Here is a 22,735-nt window from a genome sequence, read left to right as displayed (position 1 = left end):
GATACGTCACTCGATGCAATGCCTGTAACAGAGCGATATACAGCTGGCACCTGCAGAACGCAATATGCGTGTGTGCGCGCAGGCGATATCATCGTTGACACACACGCACATCAGCAGGCCCACCCCCACCCCCCCCCCCCCACACACACACACACACAAATGAAGAAGCAAAGAGAACATCAATATAATTTTTCATAAACTCGTTATATTTCTCATGAAAATATTACATTATCATATAACATGACAAACCCATGCGATCAGATAATCAACGTACGCAATATTCTATCACATACTGTACATATTCTTTTTCATCTAATACCACAACCTGTCCACAAATGACATTCATTATAGATGATAAATGTCGACGGAATCATGTCTCTGCAAAAAGAATGTATCGCAATCCTTTTCCTTTGAAGATGTTTCGCAGCAAATCATTGGTCGTTGCTGGATGAAGTTAGATCAACGTTTATCCACCCATTCATAGTTTCCTGACGGGGAGCTTGGGTCCAAAATACTGTAATTACAACGCTTTCGACTCATGGACTCGTGCTTTTGTGAAAGTCGAGTGCAAGACCTCTTCAATAGAGGGCGCAACAGCGCAACATCGATCTCCGACTTTCAATGATTTACAGTATCTGCTGTAACTACATGACCTGGGCCCTGTTTTATGAAGAGTTAAAATTTACTATAAAGTTGATTTCTATGATAAGTCTATGACAGCCTGTGTGTTAAGGAAATTTAAAATCAATTGTATCTTTTGATAAAACGGGGCCCTGTATACAAAGTTTACAATGCGACTATTGACAATCAAGAATGCATTGAATTACGTTTCCCCTACGACTCTATTGACGCCCTGTACTATTCTGTAAGCTTTGAAACTCTCTTCTCGCAGGTGTGTTTTTTGTCTTATTCTAGCCTTGACGTCAGGAACCTTCATAATAATCATCTCTGTAAGTATCATTGTGAACTCTTCAATTTAGCGACTGAAGTTCTTAAAAGAAATGCTTTGCAGTTGAGTAATTGTTATATGACTGACGTTCTTTCGAAATCCAGTCCAACAATCCGAGCCATTTATGAATGCGCACTATATTATTTCTAATGATCAGTGAAATGGCAACTCTGAGGTCTTGAGTTTCTTCATGCCTAGACACCATTTTAGACTATGCTCAATACCAATAATCAGATACCGCGTGGATCAAATCACCAGGATGCAAAAGATTATACATGGAATCAATGATTATTACTTCACTTTCGTGTGCCACAATCACGTGATCACAGAAACGAGATCAAATTTTCAGCTAACTCTTAAGTTGCAGGGAGGAAGACAGCAGGAAAGTCATATGCGATACTATACTGTTTTCGAAGATTGAAAACCACTGATTGGTGAGTACACAGTGACGTCAGATGTTAGATTGGATAGGTCAGTTTCAGTCACAATCATGTTATTGATAGAATATTGGTTTATTGACAGCAAGGATGGACTGGGAAAGCATAACCAGCCTAGCGTTTAATTGCATTCGGTGTGAGTGTGTCATCATTTCGACACAGTGACGAAAATATAAGGCATATACTGTATGGCTTTTTTTTTTCATCGAAGCGGACAAGGAGGGGAGGGCATTAACCCTTGGCCCAACAACGAACACTACAAATACATGCGGGGACATGTGTAGTGCCCAATGTAGTCAGCTCTATGTAGTGTATTCATTTTTTTTTTCTTCCCTATGCGGTCGTCTCTTTCTTTTCCTTACAAATCATTCCATTTGCGTTTTATTATTTTGCGTTTACTTTTGTCTTCTTGTCATTTCATTTTTCGGTTTAGTTTCTTTTCATTTTTCTTTCATTTTCTCTCTTCTTCTTCTTCATCTCCTCTTTTCTTCTCATCATTATTTTGTTCCTTTTGGAGAAGTTGTTGTAGCTCAGTAAATAAGACCATGGACTGTCAATTACAAGGTCCCGGGTTCAAGTCCCCTGGCTGCAGTGGCTGTGCCCCTGAACGAGACACTTTATCCGCACTGCCTATTCCTCCAGAGGGATTCAAAGCCGTGTCGCGGTCTCATGACTGCAGGCTTGTAAGTATTTCAATTCTCTCATAAGCAGTCAATCAAAGAAAAATAAATAAATCAATTCAAATCAATTCAAATCCTCTTCCAACTTCTCTTGCCCCTTGTTACTCCTCTTCCCGGCTCAAAGTAATACATGACAGGAAAAAAATAAAAATAAAAACTTTAAATTGAATATTGGAAAAGCACCTGGCAAGTGCATGTAGCTAAAACATTGATAGAAACGCCATCAATTAAGATACGACGAGTCCTTCACTTCCCATCGATCTCGCTAAGATTTGTGCTTAGCGAGATCAATGGGAAGTGATTCTCTGATTTTTTTAGTCAGGATCTACTGACAAAGAAAGTGGTGTGACTTGTTATATAATTTGTTTCGGTAGTCAATTTATAAAGTGAGTGCAATTTCCAACCCAAATGATGACTTACATTCAGTTCTCGTAAAGAAACAGAAGAAAAAACAAGAACATTGAGAAGTCGAATTATAACAAATCTCACAATTGACAATTATGATCAATGTTACGTAATGATGACGATTGTACCTGCACATTTTCAAAACGCTTCCATGCATAACTGGAAACAGAGATGTCAATGACATCATTTGGAAGATGGAAACAAGTTCAAAAAGACATTAAGTTCTCACGTGATGGAAACACAAGTACACATGTATTACATTGTAACATGAAAATTATGAACTGATTCGCCTTCCTATGGGCTTGCAATTGGTTTTTTAAATGGACTCAAGAAAAAAAAAATTCCCGAAGAATTATTTTCTTTTTAGATTTATCGACCTGTGTCACTCTGCAGGAACTTAATGAACATTTTTTTTTTCATTGATCTCTTTAGGAAAATCTCACAAAAAGTAAAAGAGAGCCATCCACCTTCATCCCCATGAGAGGTTTTAGAAACTGATTATCTATATTCGGGTTAGCATTATTAAGTTTCTTTCTTTTCCTTTTTCTAGTTTTGAGCACTGTAAAAAGAAAAGTACATGTACTCCGTAGTTCGAGTTTCTGAGTATACGGTCCTTCAAAAACGAACCTTTCATCATCTATGGTGAATGCTGTTCTACATTTTTGAATGAGTGTAAATTTTTGCATTATTTTGGGTATCATTTTATTGAATGGTTATAAAGGGGAATTATCATTCTTTTCATCATCTCATAGAAAAAGTTTAATTTTGAAATAATCTATTATAATCACGTCATGTATTCCGTATAGAAACTTGAGTAACGTCATTGCATGAATACAACATCAGACTCCGAATCGTCAGCGTTGGCCCATGTTCTTATGTTTACATGTTTACAGCTTTGGCAGTCAGTTGGCATGGTAACTCTGGGTATAATATGACAAAAACAAACAAACAAATAAACAAACAAGCAAACATACAAAAGTTAATCACATAGGAGGTGTCTGATTTTCAATTTTTAGATACAACACAATCGACGTACGTGTGATCAGCAAGAACAACATTATGACATCTAAAGTATGTTCTCATCATTTCGTAACTCAAAGTACAGTCAAAAGTAACAAATCACGTTACTTATTTTATCTTCGATCGAAAACTAAATTTTAACCAAGAAGAGAGCACGTGCATGTCAAAACGAAATAAACGTCATGAACGTAGGCTACATTGCAGGCAATGACTCGATTCAACAGTGCACACTGTTTCGCGATGAATTCAAATGACAGCAACGGCTGGTTTGTCATTTCGTGCGTTCTTGGAGTCGGCGAGTTCTTCGAAGACACTTCGGACTTCGGGGTCCTGCAGCTCGGACACGATGTCCACTTCGTCGTTCAGCATTGCGGTGGGGTCGGCGAACTCGTGCTCCCTCTCGGCGAAGGCCTCGTTCTCTTCGTTCTTCGTAGTGACGTTATCGCTCGCTGACGAGGAGCTGTCATCGCTCTGACGTCGAGCGCGAGTTTTGTTGAAGCCCACGCCGAGCCATTTGTCCATCCACGACAGGACTTTATCGGAGCGCGTAGCCGTCTCGTCCGGCGGAGTGATATTAACATCACTCTGCGAAGAGTCCGAGCCCTTATCACTGGAACTGATCCCGGTCAGTTGGTCTAGTCTAGCCATCGCTTCGGTCAAGCTCGACTCGGTAGTCTTTTCGGGAGGATTGAAACTGTTATGCCCCGGTCCAGCCTTGATTTTATCTCGTAGTCGTTGACTCTTGACACTCCTCTTCCACGACTCGTAGGCGAGTTTGAAAGAGCGCAAGAGGTAGACAACCATCCCGCGAGCGACAGCTGGTGTAGCAGTGACAAAGCTATAGCAATAGAAAGGCATTGTGGATTTGCGACCCTCGGCAATGTTTGGGTCGTTCTTGCTGAAGTTAGTGACGAAGGAGAACACGCGAGTGTAGTTCTTATCCGCAGCTCCATAGCTGACAGAGTAGATGGGGATTAAAGTGTCTCGCAGCTTCTTTGGATCGGACCCCTCCGTCACCCAGATGCCTCGGCTGGAGATGGTTAGTTTGACTCGTTTGAGCTCCTTGCCGCGCGAACGCTCAACGAGGGAAGAGACGATTTCCGAAGTACACTCCTTGCCCATCTTTCGCTCGGTCAGGCTTTTGCCGAGAAACAGAAGGTTGAATTCCGGCGGCTCCTCGTTCAGGTTTATGCTGGCACTTTTCCTCCGGTCTCTGGCAAAGAGGGACGCCATCGTCAAATTCTCGACGTCGACTTTAGTCGACCTCGCTGTGTCGATATCAGACGAATTGACTGGATGGTTGACTAGAATCACGCGTTGTCAGACATGCATAGTAGGTAACCTATCGGATAGAAAATAGAAAAAAAAGAATTGATAATTTCAACCTTTTCATAAAGCAAGAAAGCTTGATTCGAGAACAGTGTAAGAGTCTTTGCCAAGAAATGTAGTTGATATGCAAAAAACAACAACATACAAAATAAAAAGGAAAGAAAAAGATTTCGACATGGGGTACTTCAAGGACATGACAGTATTAATAGTCGAGCAAATATTTGATTCATACGACGCAAATACCCAATGAAATAAGGCACTTTCGAATGGTCGTTCCTAGATCCAATGAAATGCCACTGACAAACAGTTGATAGACGGAGTGTAAAATACCAACGGTCAACTGGTAGTTTGCTTTGTTTCTTTGGAGGTGAGCTTGATTTGTTTGTTTCTTCTTCTTTTTTCGTCATGACAGAAGTTCAGACACCTGTGGACATGGATTGATTGATTTATGTCAGGAAAATGGACACACACACACACACACACACTCTCTCTCTCTCTCTCTCTAAAAAAAAAATCGTGTCTGCAGCTTTTACCTCCCGTTAAAAAGTGACTTTCAAGCAATGCCAAGCGTGCCTATTTTCTGCAAACTAGGTTTGTATAAAGGCTACTGGATAATTATTATTTTTTTTGAATTGCGAATGTTAGATAAAATTCAGTGTAAAACAGTACAGAATTTGTATACACAGTAACTGTAAAATTTTTAAAGGAATATGGACCGATATAATATGCCGTATGGCATTAACAGCTTTTCGAGGTAATTCCCATTATAAAGACATATACAGTGTAGCTTTGTATGTGTCATTCATGATGTCGTTACATCGAATAACATTCAATTCTAAGCGTCAAAAATATACACAGAAATTATTATTCTGCCAGACATTTCGTAACTAATACCATGTTGTCCTTGATCTCACTCGACTCGAAGGCATGGAAAGGAAACATTTGGTGATAGGCCTGAAACCCCAAATTGATAAATTAAAAAGCTGAACTTGCAGTTTACAAATCACAGGTGGTCATGGATGGTTCATGATGTTTCCGTGACGGGTATTAGTCCATACAGCAGCGTGTCACTATAGCTGACTTGCAAGAGTTTCTAAATTCAACGTTGATTCCTTGCACGTAATTAGGCCCTATGGGAAGTAGACGTACTAAATCTGAATTCAATTGCTCGTTAATTGTACTTCACCTCTATAATATACTTCATAAATGGATTCTACTAGATTATCCCTTTGAGATACTTCCGCATCTGTACGAGTTTGCTTATACATTAGATATCTTCGTCTAGCTGGCTGGTATTTGTATTGTGGATATGGAAACCATTATATCCCCTTCTTTTAGTCTGATACAGCGTCCTCTGTGAGTGAGACTAATTTTCGTGTGGATGCACCTGTATTCATACGTCGTCATTTATGATTTATGTCCCCATGACAAATAAACTGGCTTTGTACATAATGCAGTGTGACTTAATAAAACATCATCAATATGTAAGGTGACTGAACAGAGTGTAGTTCGAGTGGGTCAGGAAAGCTCTCATTCTATTGTCTCGGTTTGCTATTGTCATGAACAAACAATAGCGACAGTGTCAATACAAAAGCGCAAACGTATTTCTTGTTATTTGTCACAACATTAATAAAGGTAAAAAACATGTCACGGCATCCTTGTTGTGAGAACTGAGGGGGAATTGTTTGCATTACAGGGTTTAGCTTGTGGTGATATAAACCAGTCTCACAAACAGAAGCTAAGAAAAACGCAGTTAACTTTTCTGAGCATGCATGTATGGCAGTATAGCTAGAATTTGAGGTACAATGCATTTCCCGCAAAGTGCTAAAACTACCATCTCTTCACACACAATCAGGTGATTGATTGCAGTATAATACTGAATTGTCAGATAGACATGTCATTTTGGGAATGAGCTTTAAACGGTATTACCACGTCTGTTGGATCGAGGAGAATTATCAATATTCCCATATACAGGGAAACCCTGCTCAGAGTGAAAAGTGCTTGTGTGTATCAAGGTGAATGTCACTCATTGAATTCACTGTTGTGTGTGTTTGAATGATGAGGGTTACCGGAGTCGATGTGGAAGAATACAGAATTCATGAACAGGAAGCTATTACACCTGCCGTTCTGAGGTTATATCATCATTAGTAAGCGCCAGAAAGCAGAGTGCATCAAGTGAGAGAATATATATTGCATGGTTAGATAGAGAGACGGAAAATACCATCTATAGCCATCTTTCTTATAAGTATATCCGCCTTTTATATTTGACATATATGATATATATATATATATATATATATATATATATATATATATATATAAAAGTAACAAAGCTGCAACAAAGTTCATGCTGTATTCACCAACGGTTTATTTCTTCACACAAATTTTCGAGCGTCTCGCCGCCCTTTCTCAAGTGTTGATAAAGCAGTATACAATCAACACTTGAGAAAGGGCGGCGAGACGCTCGAAAATTTGTGTGAAGAAATAAACCGTTGGTGAATACAGCATAAACTTTGTTGCAGCTTTGTTACTTATCTTTTTATCTTGCCAACACGCGGACTACCTTATCAACATATATATATATATATATATATATATATATATATGATCCCGCCACAAGACAGCCACAAGACACCCAAGTAACTAACACGTCTGCTTAGCAAATAATAAAGCTGAGGAAGACCAAGGTCGAAAGCTTCGTAACAGCCGGCTTCATGCGACATCTTTTGTCATCTACATTGTCTCGACTACATATATATATATATATATATATATATATATATATATATATATATATATATAATGTGAGAGATAGTTCCCTGGGTCCCGAACGTGCGCGGTGCCGCATTGTTGGTTGTATATAATCGAAAGAAATTGGACTGAGGCGGGACGTTATAAGAAATACATAGGATATGTTGATTTAGATAGTATTATATCAACCGGAGTTGTGTGTGTTTGCGTATGTGTGTGTGTGTGTGTGTGTGTGTTTGCTTGTGTGTGCGTATGTATGTGGGTGTGTGTCTGCGTATGTGGAAGTATACATATACGCAATACAAATAGACATATGAATATGATATATATGTATAATGATTGTTTGTGATCATTATGCTAGGAATTATAAGATAATATGATTATTATATGGAAACATTATGATATAATAATCTATTTATATGTGGATGTATACATATACGCAATACAAATAGACATATGAATATGATATATATGTATAATGATTCTGTTTGTGATTATTATGCAAAGAATTATAGGACAATATGATTATTATATGGCAGTATTATGATATAAGAATTTATTTATATATATATATATATATATATTTGACATATGATGTTATTCTGATGATGATTTGAGGTTAGATTGGATATTTGTATTGAATTGATTGATTGATTGATTTGTGTATATAAAGGAAATGATTTAGAAGATTGGCAATATGTGAAATTGTATTATATATTATATGACACATCAGGTTATTCATATAATAATCGTTCTGTTGGTAGGTCCTGACGAAGGTCCAATGAAGGGCCGAAAGCTTGACAAATAAAAGGGAGACTAAGATCGAGAGCAACGTCCCGCCTCAGTCCAATTTCTTTTGATTATATATACAGTAAACCTCGCATGAGTCGAAGCTCTCGGGACTGACAAAAATGCGTCGACTTAAGTGAAATTCGACTCTCGCGAGAGTCGATTTTTTTTTTTCCGACTCACAGTTATGTACATGTATTATAGTACATTTGCATGCATGTGTGTGTGTGTGTGTTTGCATTCAAATTTGTCTGTTCTTGAAGATAATGTTCTTATTTTGTTCTAAATTGAACATGGAATTTGTATCAATACTAGTAGTTAAACGTAGTTCTGAGAATGTCTGCGCTAATGTGGCAATGTGCATGTGCTATGTCTATGGTGCAACATAGGTAGCCATCTCTGTCAACCTACCCTGAGACAAACACTCTCCCAGGCCCATCCCACCTCCATTGAACAAAAGTATACAGCCAGCCGGGCACGCACAAACAAGCTCCGCCCACTTGGCCTGTCACTAAAATATTAAAGCAGCGATTGGTTGACCAAGGAGTTCTGGCTTGACATGGATAAAGTATGGATGTGCTGTGTGTATGGATAAAGTATATGGATCGATGTGCTGTGTGTATACATGTATACATGTGTATGTATTCGACATGCGTGCAGAGCGGTACGGTGAGTGTGCATGCTTTCCTGCAGCAGGCCAGGGACGGGGTTCTGCGACATGCCGATTTTTTGTTCTCCTCTAAATGTAATGAGAATGCCAGACAAATCTTCTTCGGCTCAAGTGATGTAAACTACGTGTATTTTGTACAAAAGGGACTGAATGTTTTACTTCGACACAGCCGAAATTCGACTCTCGTACTTCGGCTTATCCAAATATTTCTTAGAGAAAATACATAGGGAAAAATCGGGACTTTTTATTTTGCTTCGAGTTAAGTGATTTTCGACTCACTCGACGTCGACTTATCCGAGGTTTACTGTATATATATACATATATATATATATATATATATATATATATATATATATAACTATTTTATATATATATGTGATTTACCTCTTTAGAAAAATCTAACAAAAAGTAAAAGAAAGTCATCCATCTTCATCCCTATCAGAGGTGTTAGACACTGATTATCTATATTCAGGTGAACATTACTGAGTTTCTTTCTTTTCCTTTTTCTAGTTTTGAACGCCTTAAATTGAAAAGTACATATACTCCGTAGTTTGAGTACCTAATTACCTAACTAAGGCGTAGGACGTCAAATTTTTAGTTGAGTAAACTCATGTTTTATTGGCCAAAATGCATTAACAGTTTGTTTCTTCATTATATATATATATATATATATATATATATATATATATATATATATATATAATATATATATATATGTATATATATATATATATATATACATATATATATATATAACTCTGGATTCAGCTCTATATAGGGAAGTGGTGTTTATAGAAAATGCGTATTGAGCATTGTCAACGGATTGAATGAGATATTACATAGCTGAATACGCTAAGGAGACAAATTTGTCTTAAGGTCTAGTGTCTCCTTACTGCAGTAGGTAATTATAACTACCTATCATCGTCTTCCTAGGGTGGCATCCAAAGATAAAACATCAGCTGATTTTCGGATATGGATTGAGAGATAAAGAGAGAGGAGACAGAAAAGATGTGGCGGGGAGAAAACAGGAATTTACTGTTTCATCTTCTCACTTCACTTTTGCAAACATATTATGGCCTCCGCAACTGCTGTGTACGCCATTTGCCAAAAATATGGTATACAACATGTGTGTTGTCCCTGTGTGAAGTACACTGCACACTGCGAAGTGAAGCTGAATATTGTACACGCAGAACTATGCTATGAAAGGTATGTCTACTCGACAATCCTGGCTACAAATTGCCCCCATATATAGAATCCGAGGCCTCCAAGGCAATATGGAAATATCTAAACAATAAATAAACTTAGCCATCTCCTGTGTGCAAACACACAGAATCTTCCACGAATAGTTAGGTTATATATTGACACATTCTGTCTGTAATTAATGTGTGATCTAAATTTAAGCTTCATTACTCGTTTCCATGTCAACAAGGCAGGAAACCACACGATCATATACCTCCTCCCTCCCCCTTGATATCAGAGACCCAACAGTGATATTTAATTTAGATGATCGCCTGTTAAATATTAATCATCCTGATAATGCGCAAATTGTACTTTTTGATGGTGACCTCAACCAGACAGCCAACATGATTAATAAAATGCCACTGCCGCTGACGACAGTTCCTTCACTCCACTCCATGAACAGACACACTAACAATACGCAATCATCTACAAACATACCCAGAGAACGTATAGATATTATAATTGATATACGATTTGTACACATGTTCGTGTTACATTTCCTTCTTCTTGTTGCTGTTGCTTGTTATACTTTTTAGTTCGCGTAGATGTATTTAGTAATTTATATTTCTATTATAGAGTTACTAATCAGCACCATTGTTATCAAAGTAACACAATGATAATGGGTAGTGTGGCAGTGAAAACAATAATAGTCTTCATTAGTGTTCATTTAATTAGATTGTGTTAACATAACCTCTTATTACTACCACTTCAGTTTCTATTATCTACTATTGCTGTTGGGTTTTCAGGAAAAGAAATTAACATGACTAGTTATAGGCCCTGGTTGATGGTAATATAGACGATGCTTATCAAAAAAAAAAAATCTAGTTATAAAATAAAAGATAATCAAAAGTGGCGATAATAGCTCTTCAAAATGGTGAAGTTAAGCTAAAGACAGCCACAGGGAACAAGGCATAGATACATCCCGTCAAATAAAATGAAGCCGTGCTTAAAATGGCTCACGTAGATTATTATTGTGCCCACGTACACGAATATCATAATAATATTGCTGCGACCGATGCCAATCAACACGTTGCCCAGATCTGAAACCGCCATTGTAAGAACGCTGTGTATACAAGCTGGCCCTGTTGCACTAGTATGTGGTGAAAAGGAAAATATGCCAGGCTTTAGTGAGTGGTGTCAGTGTAGCTGTACGAAGTGAAGGCCGACGTCCACAGGCTTCTAAACACAAAACTACGCTGATATTATGTAAATCTAGTTCATTGTGCTTCATGCGGAACAACTTTACAAAGAGAGCGTAATCTGCATGAGAAACAATTACGTCCTCAACTTGTACATTATGCAGTGACATCATGTACACAATGTTCGTCAAGTTTCATAATGTGGAGGTTCACCTGCGACGGGCTGAGTGTTCAAACGATTTCGGGAGATTCCCAGGACTATAATACATATCGTGTGCGATATATACTTATTTCTACAAACGTTGTATGGAAGAATAAAGTTATCGTATACTCAATGGAAAATATTTGGTCCAATTGAAGGAACGGGTAAGGGGTGGAATGGTTTGCCTGTTTTGATTGCCAATACGAAGAGAACGTGCTGGAATTGAATGGATTTCCTTCAGAGGTCAGTCAGGGATTACATTCTGTGCCCAACACCCTCTCCCTTGGAGCCATCAACGTGAAAACTCAGTGCCTTAAAGAGGCTAGAGCGAAGGTCCGTCTTACAATGTATTTTTTGTACAATGGATATACTAGAAGTACGATTGATGGACCTTCCCAAATCGCAGATAAAGGAGAATAGAAAACATTCATATAAAATTGAAAGGGATTTGCCCTCCATAAAACAGATAACTCCCTTCAGAGAGCATGATCGTTAATACAGCAACTTTAAAATAGTCTTAGTGTTACACTAGGTCATTCTGAAGATATCAATCATACAGATCTTATAGAAATCCTTACTCTAAATACATGAATTTATTCTGGATATCGACATCCATCCGCCTAGGGCAAACATTATTTCTTATGACAATAAACCATCTGATCACAGTGGAAAAAAGAGTGCCCTTAGAAATTACCATCTGAGGGCCTTTTGATATTTGCACAAATGGCGTGCTGTGTTTGCGAACCAAATACTGGAGTATGAGCTGAACACCGTCTCGTCCTGGTGTACACGGGACAAGTGTAAACGTCATTTAGTAATTTTCTATCAACGGATTTTCCATGCTATGATTTATACAAGTCTATGAGGTCCTCATAAAGCATTTTGTTTGTTTATGTGTGTGTGTGTGTGCGTGTGTGCGTGTGTGCTTGTGTTTTTGTTCTTCTTTTAATTTTTGCTAAGGGCAAGTACATTTTTGTTGACATAATGATGATAATATTATAATACGCCCACAAAATTACGCACACGCATACATTTATGCTAATACACAGGTGTAAGTTGCAATGACACTGTAAATTTTGTTCTGAGTGAATGACTGCACACAAGCTATAAGCTCCTCCCCTAAGGTGCAGGCTTGAGTTAACCTGTGAACCAAACAGTAAATCTATAACGAAGGCCCTGTATACTTCAAGGACTATTGAAACAATTTACGAATGCCGATCGACATGTCTGATTGATTTCTTTGTTGTACTTATTTGATTGTACTTCGTTATATGTTAATTCTCAATGCTACATGTTTGGGCTAATATGTTTCCGAGTAACAACAATTCATATTGCTTTTGTCAGCCCAGACCAGCATGCAGCATTTTCCTCTCTTTACTGTCTTTTGTCATTTTTTTTCATGTGTATGATTTATTTGTTCTGATGTAGGCCTACTGTATTGTTTCTTGGTCAAATAAATGATGATAATAATGATATCAACAATGAAGAAAGATGCATGTAAATTTGCTTGATTTCTGCTTCCATAAAACGATTTACTCTGACTTATGTCCTTGTTGAAACCTCGTGGTGAGTACTTTTTATGAAAATATGCCCCTCTTTACATACTATACTTCAGTATTGCACAAACATTTCGATGAACACTGCATTGTTTTATCATCTAAATCTATTACGTAATGTCACCATCTGAAATTAACGTAAATTCTCCTTCGTTTGTTCTTTGGTTTGTATCATCTACCTTGAGAGATCAAAAATATTCATAACTTACTTTCTGTCATTTGCTGGGTTTATTTCTATTCTACCTTGACATTTTAGTCCAACTTTTGAGTGTGTGTGTGTGTGTGTATGTGAGTGTGTTTCTGTGCAACTTGTCTTTAAACTAAAACCTCCTTACGAGCCTGATAGCTGTTTTTGAAACGTCTAGCTAAACAGTAATTTTGTAGAGTAGTACAAAGGGATGAATTGACATTCGAGAAGCCGAGTTTGTGACTTCCAATTGCAAGGCAGTAATCGGATCCAAAGTATTTTGTATTCCTGTTGAGATGACTCTCTGTTGAGCCGGATCAATCCTATTGGTTACGTAACGACATTTTATAGGCTTAAAACGTTGAGTGGAAAGTGAATGCACATGGAAGATTTTGTGTAGTGATATTGTGCCATCAGACACATTTCATCCGTGCCTAAAAAAGTAATAAATAGTTTAGGGTATGTTATCGGTTTCCTTCCTTTTGTCATCATAAAAGTTACCATCAAATTATGGTTACGGTTTGTCTCGTAATCATTTTCATTATTTCAATTAAGGCTTGGCGATGAAAATTAACAATTATGTCCAATGTAGTTTGTCTCTCGCTCTTGTTGATGTTATCATTAATGTCAATTTTCCTTTGATGACGTCGTTACCACTAGTCTTATCGCTCACAGCTTGATCGCTGTTAATGATAGTACCATCATTTACATCATCGCTATTACAGGTCATTCAAGAAGAAGAGATATGTTTATAATTGCCCGGAAGTTTGACGGCGGCTAGATACAGTTCTGTGCTGTCGGTTTGATGAAGTCAAGACAGGGTCTTCGACGCAGAGTCCGCGTTGGTAAATAGTCAAGGGGAGGTTCCAGCAGACGCCAAAAAAGCTAAGGTGCAGTAATGGTATTTCTGACTGGCCATATTCTACAATGAATGCCAATAGCCCTAAAGATATTATCTATTTCATGTCGATAATTCAAAGATGACAATCTAGGCGTTTTACACTATCTTATCAAGTCTTTTATAATTATAAGAGGTACTTTCCCTCATTTTGTTAGACTCTCAGACAAAATTGGTGACTATGGCATAATATGAGGTCACCATGCTATTAAGTGCTGCACAACGTAACATTTAACCTCGGGGCTCCTTGTAGGATAATAGTGGAAGCTTCGTGACGAGACATTATTGACAGAGAATGCTTTTTACTGCCGTCGAATGACCCATTTTTTTTCACTGGCTCTCATTTTAGGCTCACCTCTGTAGATAAGGCATCAATTATTTGGATTTGGTACGTGTAATGTTCACATTTCAAAAAACCTTATTTTTTTTTTTACTACTTGTATAGCTTTTATGTGAGGACATTTCTTTGGAAAAGAGAGCTCTATAGGGTTTCCACTTGATTGAGGTGCCCCAAATACGAGTGCGGGAAGACTCATGCTGTGATGTACAAGGGGAAAGGCGTAGTCCATTTTGTACTCCAGTCAAGAGGGTGATCCCTCCTGATAAAAAAAAGACCTTTTTCTATATTTGCTAATTCCCAAGCTCCAACCATGATTCACCCGTTTAAGCCTTCATAGCTAAAGGCCAATATCAGCTACACCCAAGGTCCACCCCTTTACGTGTGCATCGTGCGATGTTCAACGTGCAGACTCATCAGTTTTAGCGTGACATTTTGATTCATTAGTTTGCTTTAACTCGTTTACGGGCTATACACATCCGTGTATGAAGTGATAAAAAGCACTCATATTCATGTGATGATGGACCTTTGCTCCAATTTGCTGACTTCCACGAACATGTTGCACAAAATCAATCAGGAGACAAGATCACGTACAGCCGTGAAATCAAGGCATTTATCATTATGATTTACCAGCAAGAAATGTACAGACATATAATGTCATTTGTCTCATGTTATCATAATTTATGTTTTACTTGGTGACTACACTCGTGATAGCACTCATGTGGGCCGGGCAGCAATTCGTAACCCAGATGTGAAGGGATCACAAAAAAGTACACGCATACACACACACATTCATACACATAAAATTATATATAAATGTATGTGTGTATATACGTGGATGGATATATACATATATATATATATATATACATATATTACATGCATAGGCCTCTCTCTCTCTCTCTCCATATATATATATATATATATATATATACGCTCAGATTAAGCAGACAATGATTTATATTTTGATCGAGAAAATAAATTGTGACTGCAATAAAAGATTTTTTTTTTTTTGGGGGGGGGGGTAGGCCCTACTGCAGGTTGTACACCAAGGTTGTGCAATCCAAGTTGCAAATGTGCATATCATAATAAATACATGTACACACCATAAGTTTTACAGTTCCTCAAGATTTATGAAATTCTCTTCCAGCATTCGCATGTCTTCACATCACTGTTTTGCTCGAAGTCTCATTTCACGTCACGTTAAAAAGATATTCACACACACAAGATAAAAGAGAAACGGGAAAAATATAAAATCTGCTGGATAAGTAACCATTCCCTATAGATCAACGTACCTCAAGTAACGGGACATACATAAGAAAACCACACAAATACACAAACACGAATACACGCACACACACATACAAACACCTATTATCTGCACCCAAAAAAAAAATGAAGAGAAACTCTCAAGTGATCGCAGTGAACCTCTTCCTTTAAAAAAAAAAAAAATGAAATTTGAAAAAAAGTCGGTTCGTTAGCCAAGCAATGGGTGGTGCCATATCATAGAATACCCTTCCCTTCTGTTATGTTGGCATCATGTCTTTCTCAACACCAACTGGAGCTAAATTAGTTTCCCTTTAATAGCATACGCGGAAATCGAAACATTCAAAGGTTATGCTTTTCTTCCTCGGCCACCATTCCATATTCTTTTCTTATGATATTTTTTTCCCGTTGGAACAGTGTGGGAGGCACGCAATGAGCGTGTCAATGTGTGAAATCTAGTTATAACCATTACACTATTAAAGTACATATATGACGTGTTTGCCGACTACGTATACTGCAGAAGTGCCTGTGTACATTGATTGGGTACACGTGGGGGGGGGGGGGTGTTTCACGAAGTCGAACTTAAGTTAAGATTGACTAAAAATTATGGTATACCACTGGTTTCCCTGTTCAATTTCATTAGCCTAATCACCACCCACTTCAAATTATCATTATTGTTTACAGAATAATTCCATTGTTATTTATTTTATCTTGTATTATCGATGGCTATATGAAAAGTTGTCCCCCAAATCCTAATTTTCATTAGAAAGTTGAGGTACGTTGAAGACACACAGCATAACATAATTTTTTGTCAATCTTAAATTTTAAGTTCGACTTAAATTCTTCGTGAAGCACTCCCGAGGGCTCGTATTCTACAAAGTATGCCAATGACCATATAGATATCATATCTATTTCATGTTGATAATTCAAAGATGACGTTTTATACCAATCTTATCAAGTCTTCTGTTTGCTATAATCACAAGAGGTACTTTCCCGATTTTGTTAGACTCTTAAACAAAATCGGTGACTATCGCATAATGTAAGGTCACCTTGTGCAGCACAGCGTAACATTTATAACCTCGAGGCTCCTTGTCATACTAGGTGTTTCAAAAAACATTTTCCACTTTTGATCATTAATAATTCTGAAACTGTTCATCCGATATAACTGTCATTGATATGAGTAACAGCTGAATAGTGTACAATTTTGTTGAAGGTAATTTGAATGTGAAAGCATAAATCAGTTTCATTAAATCTAAGATTGATTTTGAAGTAAGGTTTCAGATTTTGGTCAAATTTTAACCCTCTGTACAAAAAATGATCTTTACACAGAAACCAATGATGTGTATGTGAGTGTGTGCTGACAATGGCCCTGAACAATGGACATGCCTGAACCACCTGTTGACTGGGCGTCACTCTCGCGCTCCCTGGCACATGAATGCTTAATCAATAATTCATGTTGATTGCCCTGGGCACTGCTAGTCTGAATTCATGCACGGTAAAGGGTAAAATGCATGCACATGGAAAAAGTAAGCACATGTTTCCATGTGCTTGCAAACACCACATTTCATTCCAGCTGGCAATCATTGTCAAATTTTGCTTCACACATCACTAAATTTGGGATATAATTAAGCATAAATGATCCGAAAAGTCCCTCATTTTTATACAACTGTCTATGTATACTAATTAAATAGTCTGACAAATTTTCGCTTTTTCGATAAAAAGAGATCATTTTTGGTAAAGAGTTCAGCAGCATTTATCATTGGGGCGATTTGTTTCACAGTAGATTTGTTTAAGGCTCCATATACAACACAAGAGTGTATACTCTAAATTGATTTTCTTTGCTTCCTGTCACCATGTTTACGATAGAACAGAAGATATTCATTGTAATTTCGTTTTTCAGAAGTAGGGAGAGGACTGTCGCCACTCAAAGACAGTATCGGCAGGTGTTTGACTTTACACAGATACTGCCAGAGGCTGAATAAAGACTAGTTGTGATAGTGGAATTTCTCATGAATAAATAATGAAGCATTCAAACCCTGGCCATTGTTCAGGACCATTGTCAGGGTGTTAACCACACACTCCCATACACACCCATTGACCCCTGTGCAAAGTGAAATTTTGTACAGACGGTTGAAAATAGAGCAAAATCTGGAACCTAACTGTGAAATTAATCATGGATTTCATGAAACCGATTTATGCTTTCATATCTAAACCACCTTCAACCAAATTGTACAGTATTCAGCTATCACTCATATCAATGACAATATTATCTGATATATACTTTATGAATTATTAAGAATCAAAAGTGGGAAATGTTTTTTGAAACACCTAGTAGGATGATACATTGTAGTGGAAGCTTCATGACCAGACATTATTGACAGAGAATGCTTTTTACTGCCGTCGAATGACCCATTTCTCCACTGGCTCGCATTTCAGGCTCATCTCTGCAGATGAAGCGCCAATGTCTACATCGGGTACGTGTATAATTATGATCACATTTCAAAACACCTTATTTATTTTTACTACTTGTATAGCTTTGATGTGAGGACATTTCTTTGGAAAAGAGAGCTCTATAGGGTTTCCACTCGATTGAGGCGCCCCAAATACGAGTGCTGGAAGACTCATGCTGTGATGTACAAGGGGAAAGGCGTAGCCCATTTTGTACTCCAGTCATGAGGGTGATCTTTCTGAAAAAATGACCTTTGCTATATTTGCTAATTCCCACGCCCCATCGATAAATTCACCTATGTAGGCCTTCATAACTAAAGGCCAATATCAGCTACAAGGTCTACCCCTTTACGTGTGAATCGTGCGATGTTTAGCGTGCAGACTCATCAGTTTTAGCGTGACATTTTGATTCATTGGTTTGTTTTAGCTCGTTTACGGGAGACACTTCCGTTTATGAAGTGATAAAAAGCACTCACATTCATGTGCAGATGGACCTTTGTTCCCTTTTCCTGACTTCAGTGAACATGTTGCACAAAATCAATCAAGGCACAAGATCACGTATACAGCCGTGAAAGCATGGCATTTATCATTATGATTTATCAGCAAGATATGTACAGACATAAATGTTATTTGTCTCATGTATAACTGATGTTTTACTTAATGATTACACTCGTGATAGCACTCACGTGGACCACGTAACCAGGATGTGAAGGGAGGACATAAAAAGTACAAACATACACGGCACACACACACACACACACACACACACACACATAAACTGATATGCGTGTATATAAATACGTAAATATACATTATAGAAATACATACTATAAGTTTTACAGTTCCTCAAGATTTATGAAATTCTCTTCCAGCATAAGCGTGTCTTCACATCACTATGTTGCTCAAAGTCTTATTCCACGTAACGTTAGAAATATATTCACACACACAAAATAAAAGAGAAACGGGAAAAATATAAAATCTTCTGAATAAGTAACCTGGCATTCCCGAGATCAACGTACCTCAAATAACGGGGCACACATAAAACACACACACACACACACACACACACACACACGCAAATACACCAACACGAACACACGCACACACACCTATTATCTGCCCAAAAAAAAAAATGAAGAAAAACTCTTAGGTGATCACAGTGAACCTCTTCCTTAAAAAAAAAGAAACGGAAAAAAGGTCGGTTCGTTAGCCAAGCAATGGGTGATGGCATATCATAAAATACCCCTTCCCTTCTGTTATATTGGCATTTATTATCTTCCTCAACACCAATTGCAGCTATGTTATTGGTTTCCCTTTAATAGTATACGCGGAAATCGAAACACTCAAAGGCAATGCTTTTCTTCCATATTCTTTTCTTATGATATTCTTTTCCCGTCGGAACAGTGTGGGAGGCACGCAATGCAGCGTGTCAATGTGTGAAATCCAGTTATACCCATTACACTGTCAATTAAAGTACATGTATGACGTTTTGCCGATTACGTACTAGTATACTGCAAAAGTGCCTGTCTACATTGATTGGGTACACTGGACTGGTTCTACTTAATGATAAGATACAACCTCCCTACGACTGAAATGGTCTCAAACATCACGAATCGTTGTTGGTCGCTTTATTGTCATTGTAAATTTCCCACCTATAATACTATATATCCAGGAAAAAGATTAGCTTATTATTCCAGGTAAACTACGTTTGAATTATTTTCAGCTCTGTCGAGAAACAGAGTAAGAACCCCGTATGTTACTATGATGGCCTATAGTAAAGCTTCTCTGTGGTATTTATACAGGAAAAGTTTAAAAAGGGTATAACGCAAAAATAAATGCGCAAATGAATGTCTTAATAAGTGAGTGTTGCTTAATTTCCCGTCACTCACCCCACCCCCCCCCCCCCATGCACCTTAGTAAGCTTCTGTTAATTGACTCCTAAGTTAATACACTTTGTTGATAAACCTCGTTTAATTCGAGGGAATTTACATCAATAACATACTCTTTGGCAAAAGATGCCACCCATAAAAGTGTGTATGTCTGCCTGCATTTCATTCAAAAACTAGACCATAATCATAAGAGATACGTGTTTGTATTGAAACCATTTTAATCTCCTTTGATTGCAATTTTAGTAAGCGTACATTTTGTTGTCGATAAATTGACAAGTACATGAAAAGTGATATTCAATGCCCATCGGGTTTGTTTATTTGTCTGTTTTGGACATTGTTGATAGTCTACACTGAGCATAAGATCGTGTAGAACTATAGAGAGATTCTATGGACGAAAGTAAATGCCGCTTTGGTCAGACAGAAATTCTACAGACATAATCACATTATATTATATGATTATACATTATGTTATATATTATCATACAGAATTGACAAGATATCGGTGTCCAGCTCTCTAGGGTAAACTTCTTGCGGCTATCAAGGCAAACGTGGAAGTTAAGAGTTCACAAACTGCAACCAATCATTCGATTTTTCATCAAGTGCGAATTCATTTTCACTAATATCGAATATGACAATTTTTTTCTCGATGTTATTGTACTAGTGTAGGCCCTACGCCGAATTGTTACCCGTACTGCTAATTCACTGCGTCAAAAAAGGCATCGTCTACGAGGTTGAATAAACTGAGTGTCAGAGTGAGAAATGGACACCTCGCGTATGTGTACAAGTCAGCATAGTTGACAAGCGACATGGTGGTATAATGTACTGATATGAAATAGAAATAGAATTCTGCAATGCAAGACATAGTGTGTACTCACGTTTCATTATACTAAGAGGCCCCACAGCTTGAAAAGGCAGTCACATTTTCCCCGTACACGCGATAATGAGTAAATTTCAGTGTATACACGGTAACACACTCCAATGAATCCCAATGAGTGCGGGTGTGTGACAACACAATAAGGTCCCAACAATATCGGCGTGCTGATGGAACAGCAAGCCAAGGTACCACGGCGGTCAAAGGTACATATCACTGCATGTATTGACTGTGGTAGAGTCTTTTCCAATCGATCAAGGTCGCGCTTTACTGGTTTCTCCTGAGCTGAAGATTTCGAAGTGGCCACACACGCCTGCTACTACATCGATCGACTTGATCAGGTGGCGTTCTGATCAGGCCACGCCCATTTCATATCGCACAGGGCCTATATTCTCCGACTATACTAGTATGATCAATCAAATTAGTAACGGCCCTGCTGCGACTTCCAAAGCACTCTTTCTCACAAATGTCAACACAATCGAATTCGTCGTCTATAGCAGTCATTGTAACAATGGAGCTCGTGGCGCTAATGCCTCACACGTACAATCGGCCATCAAAGTTCAGCGGGTCGCCACGATTCGCTGAGCAGTGGTATGCGACAATAATATTCATAGAAGTGCAAATGGTTGTGAATGCCTAGAGCTGCGGCATCGTAGTTTGTCAGTGGGGGAAGTAGGTATACCAAGTAGTCTTGAGAGTTCTCTTTTCCCTAAATAAAACAACAACAACAACAACAACAGTAAACAACAACAAATCGAGCTCCCCAAACAAAGAAATTGCAGTACAAGCGTGGGATTTTCCCTCTCTCCTTGGCAATATTACCATCATCTGACTGCTCTGTTATATATTTTCTTTCTCTTTTAGTCTTGGAAACATTTGTATCCCTTCGCCATGCTTTTTTGTTCCTAGAATACATAGCTGGAAAAAAAAGTGCATGTTCTCTAAAATATATATCTCTAGGTAACAACCTGGTCTCCGCTAGCTGCGGAAACGTTTCCCTGATGTCTCCGCAACGTCTCCTAGATAGTTTGCTGGGTCTCCGGGGAGTTGATGTGAATCGAATATGTGCTGGTCTCCGAGACGTCTTCGAGACGTCTCCGCGACGTCTCCATCAGTTGCGGCCACGCCGTATAGAGACTAATCTTATCCGCGATGTCTCCGAGAGGTCTCCGCAATCTTGCTTGACCCGTGGCGACCTATCGACTATGGTGTGGAAGAGTCGCTGAAACTTCTCCACAACTGAGAAAACGTCTTGAAGAAGTCCTCGCGACTTCAGGGCGAATAATTTGTCAGGAGACGCCTTGGATGTGGCCGTGGAGCCGCCTGCTTGGTGAGACCTTTTTTTTTCCCAGTCTCACGAGCCATCAATCAGTCGCGTTTAGTCGCGACGGTGTTTCCTACAATCAGGTAGACCCTTGGATTATCTGTTTTAAGATATTTGAACTTTTCTCATTCCTGTAGGGTGTGATTTCACGGAGCACGCGAACGATTTGCGAAGGACGCGAATGGAAAAATCCAATATTCGGAAAAGTTTTTCTCCGAGTGTGTTCCGACAATGAAGCTGAAAACCATTCTTGCGCAATTTGTGCGAAGTTCTCACGACGTATGTGCGAATGTCGTGTGTATCATTGCTAAAGTACAGCATGTTGCGTGCACGAAGAAAACGCGACGGA

General features: G+C 38.3%; 1 protein-coding gene across 1 annotated transcript; it reads right to left on the bottom strand.

Moving 5' to 3' along the window:
• Nucleotides 1-205: 205 nt before the first annotated feature.
• LOC139742571 (uncharacterized) lies at nucleotides 206-21,540 on the bottom strand. Its single transcript, XM_071653105.1, has 2 exons — nucleotides 21,067-21,540; nucleotides 206-4,833 (listed from the first exon to the last, which is right to left on the bottom strand). The coding sequence occupies exon 2, from the start codon at nucleotides 4,722-4,724 to the stop codon at nucleotides 3,738-3,740; it is 987 nt and encodes a 328-aa protein (XP_071509206.1). The 5' UTR covers nucleotides 4,725-4,833; nucleotides 21,067-21,540; the 3' UTR covers nucleotides 206-3,737.
• Between the last annotated feature and the right edge of the window lie 1,195 nt (nucleotides 21,541-22,735).

Source organism: Diadema antillarum, unplaced genomic scaffold (genome assembly GCF_040938485.1).
Source record: "Diadema antillarum isolate AM-2024a unplaced genomic scaffold, OU_Dant_1.0 scf00000032, whole genome shotgun sequence".
NCBI lineage: Eukaryota > Metazoa > Echinodermata > Echinoidea > Diadematoida > Diadematidae > Diadema > Diadema antillarum.
Note: the sequence above shows the minus strand (reverse complement) of the source record. Positions and strands in the feature narration are given on the sequence as shown.

Coding starts and splice junctions, on each gene's coding strand:
- LOC139742571 (XM_071653105.1), bottom strand. CDS start 4,724: ATGGCGTCCCTCTTTGCCAGAGACCGGAGGAAAAGTGCCAGCATAAAC.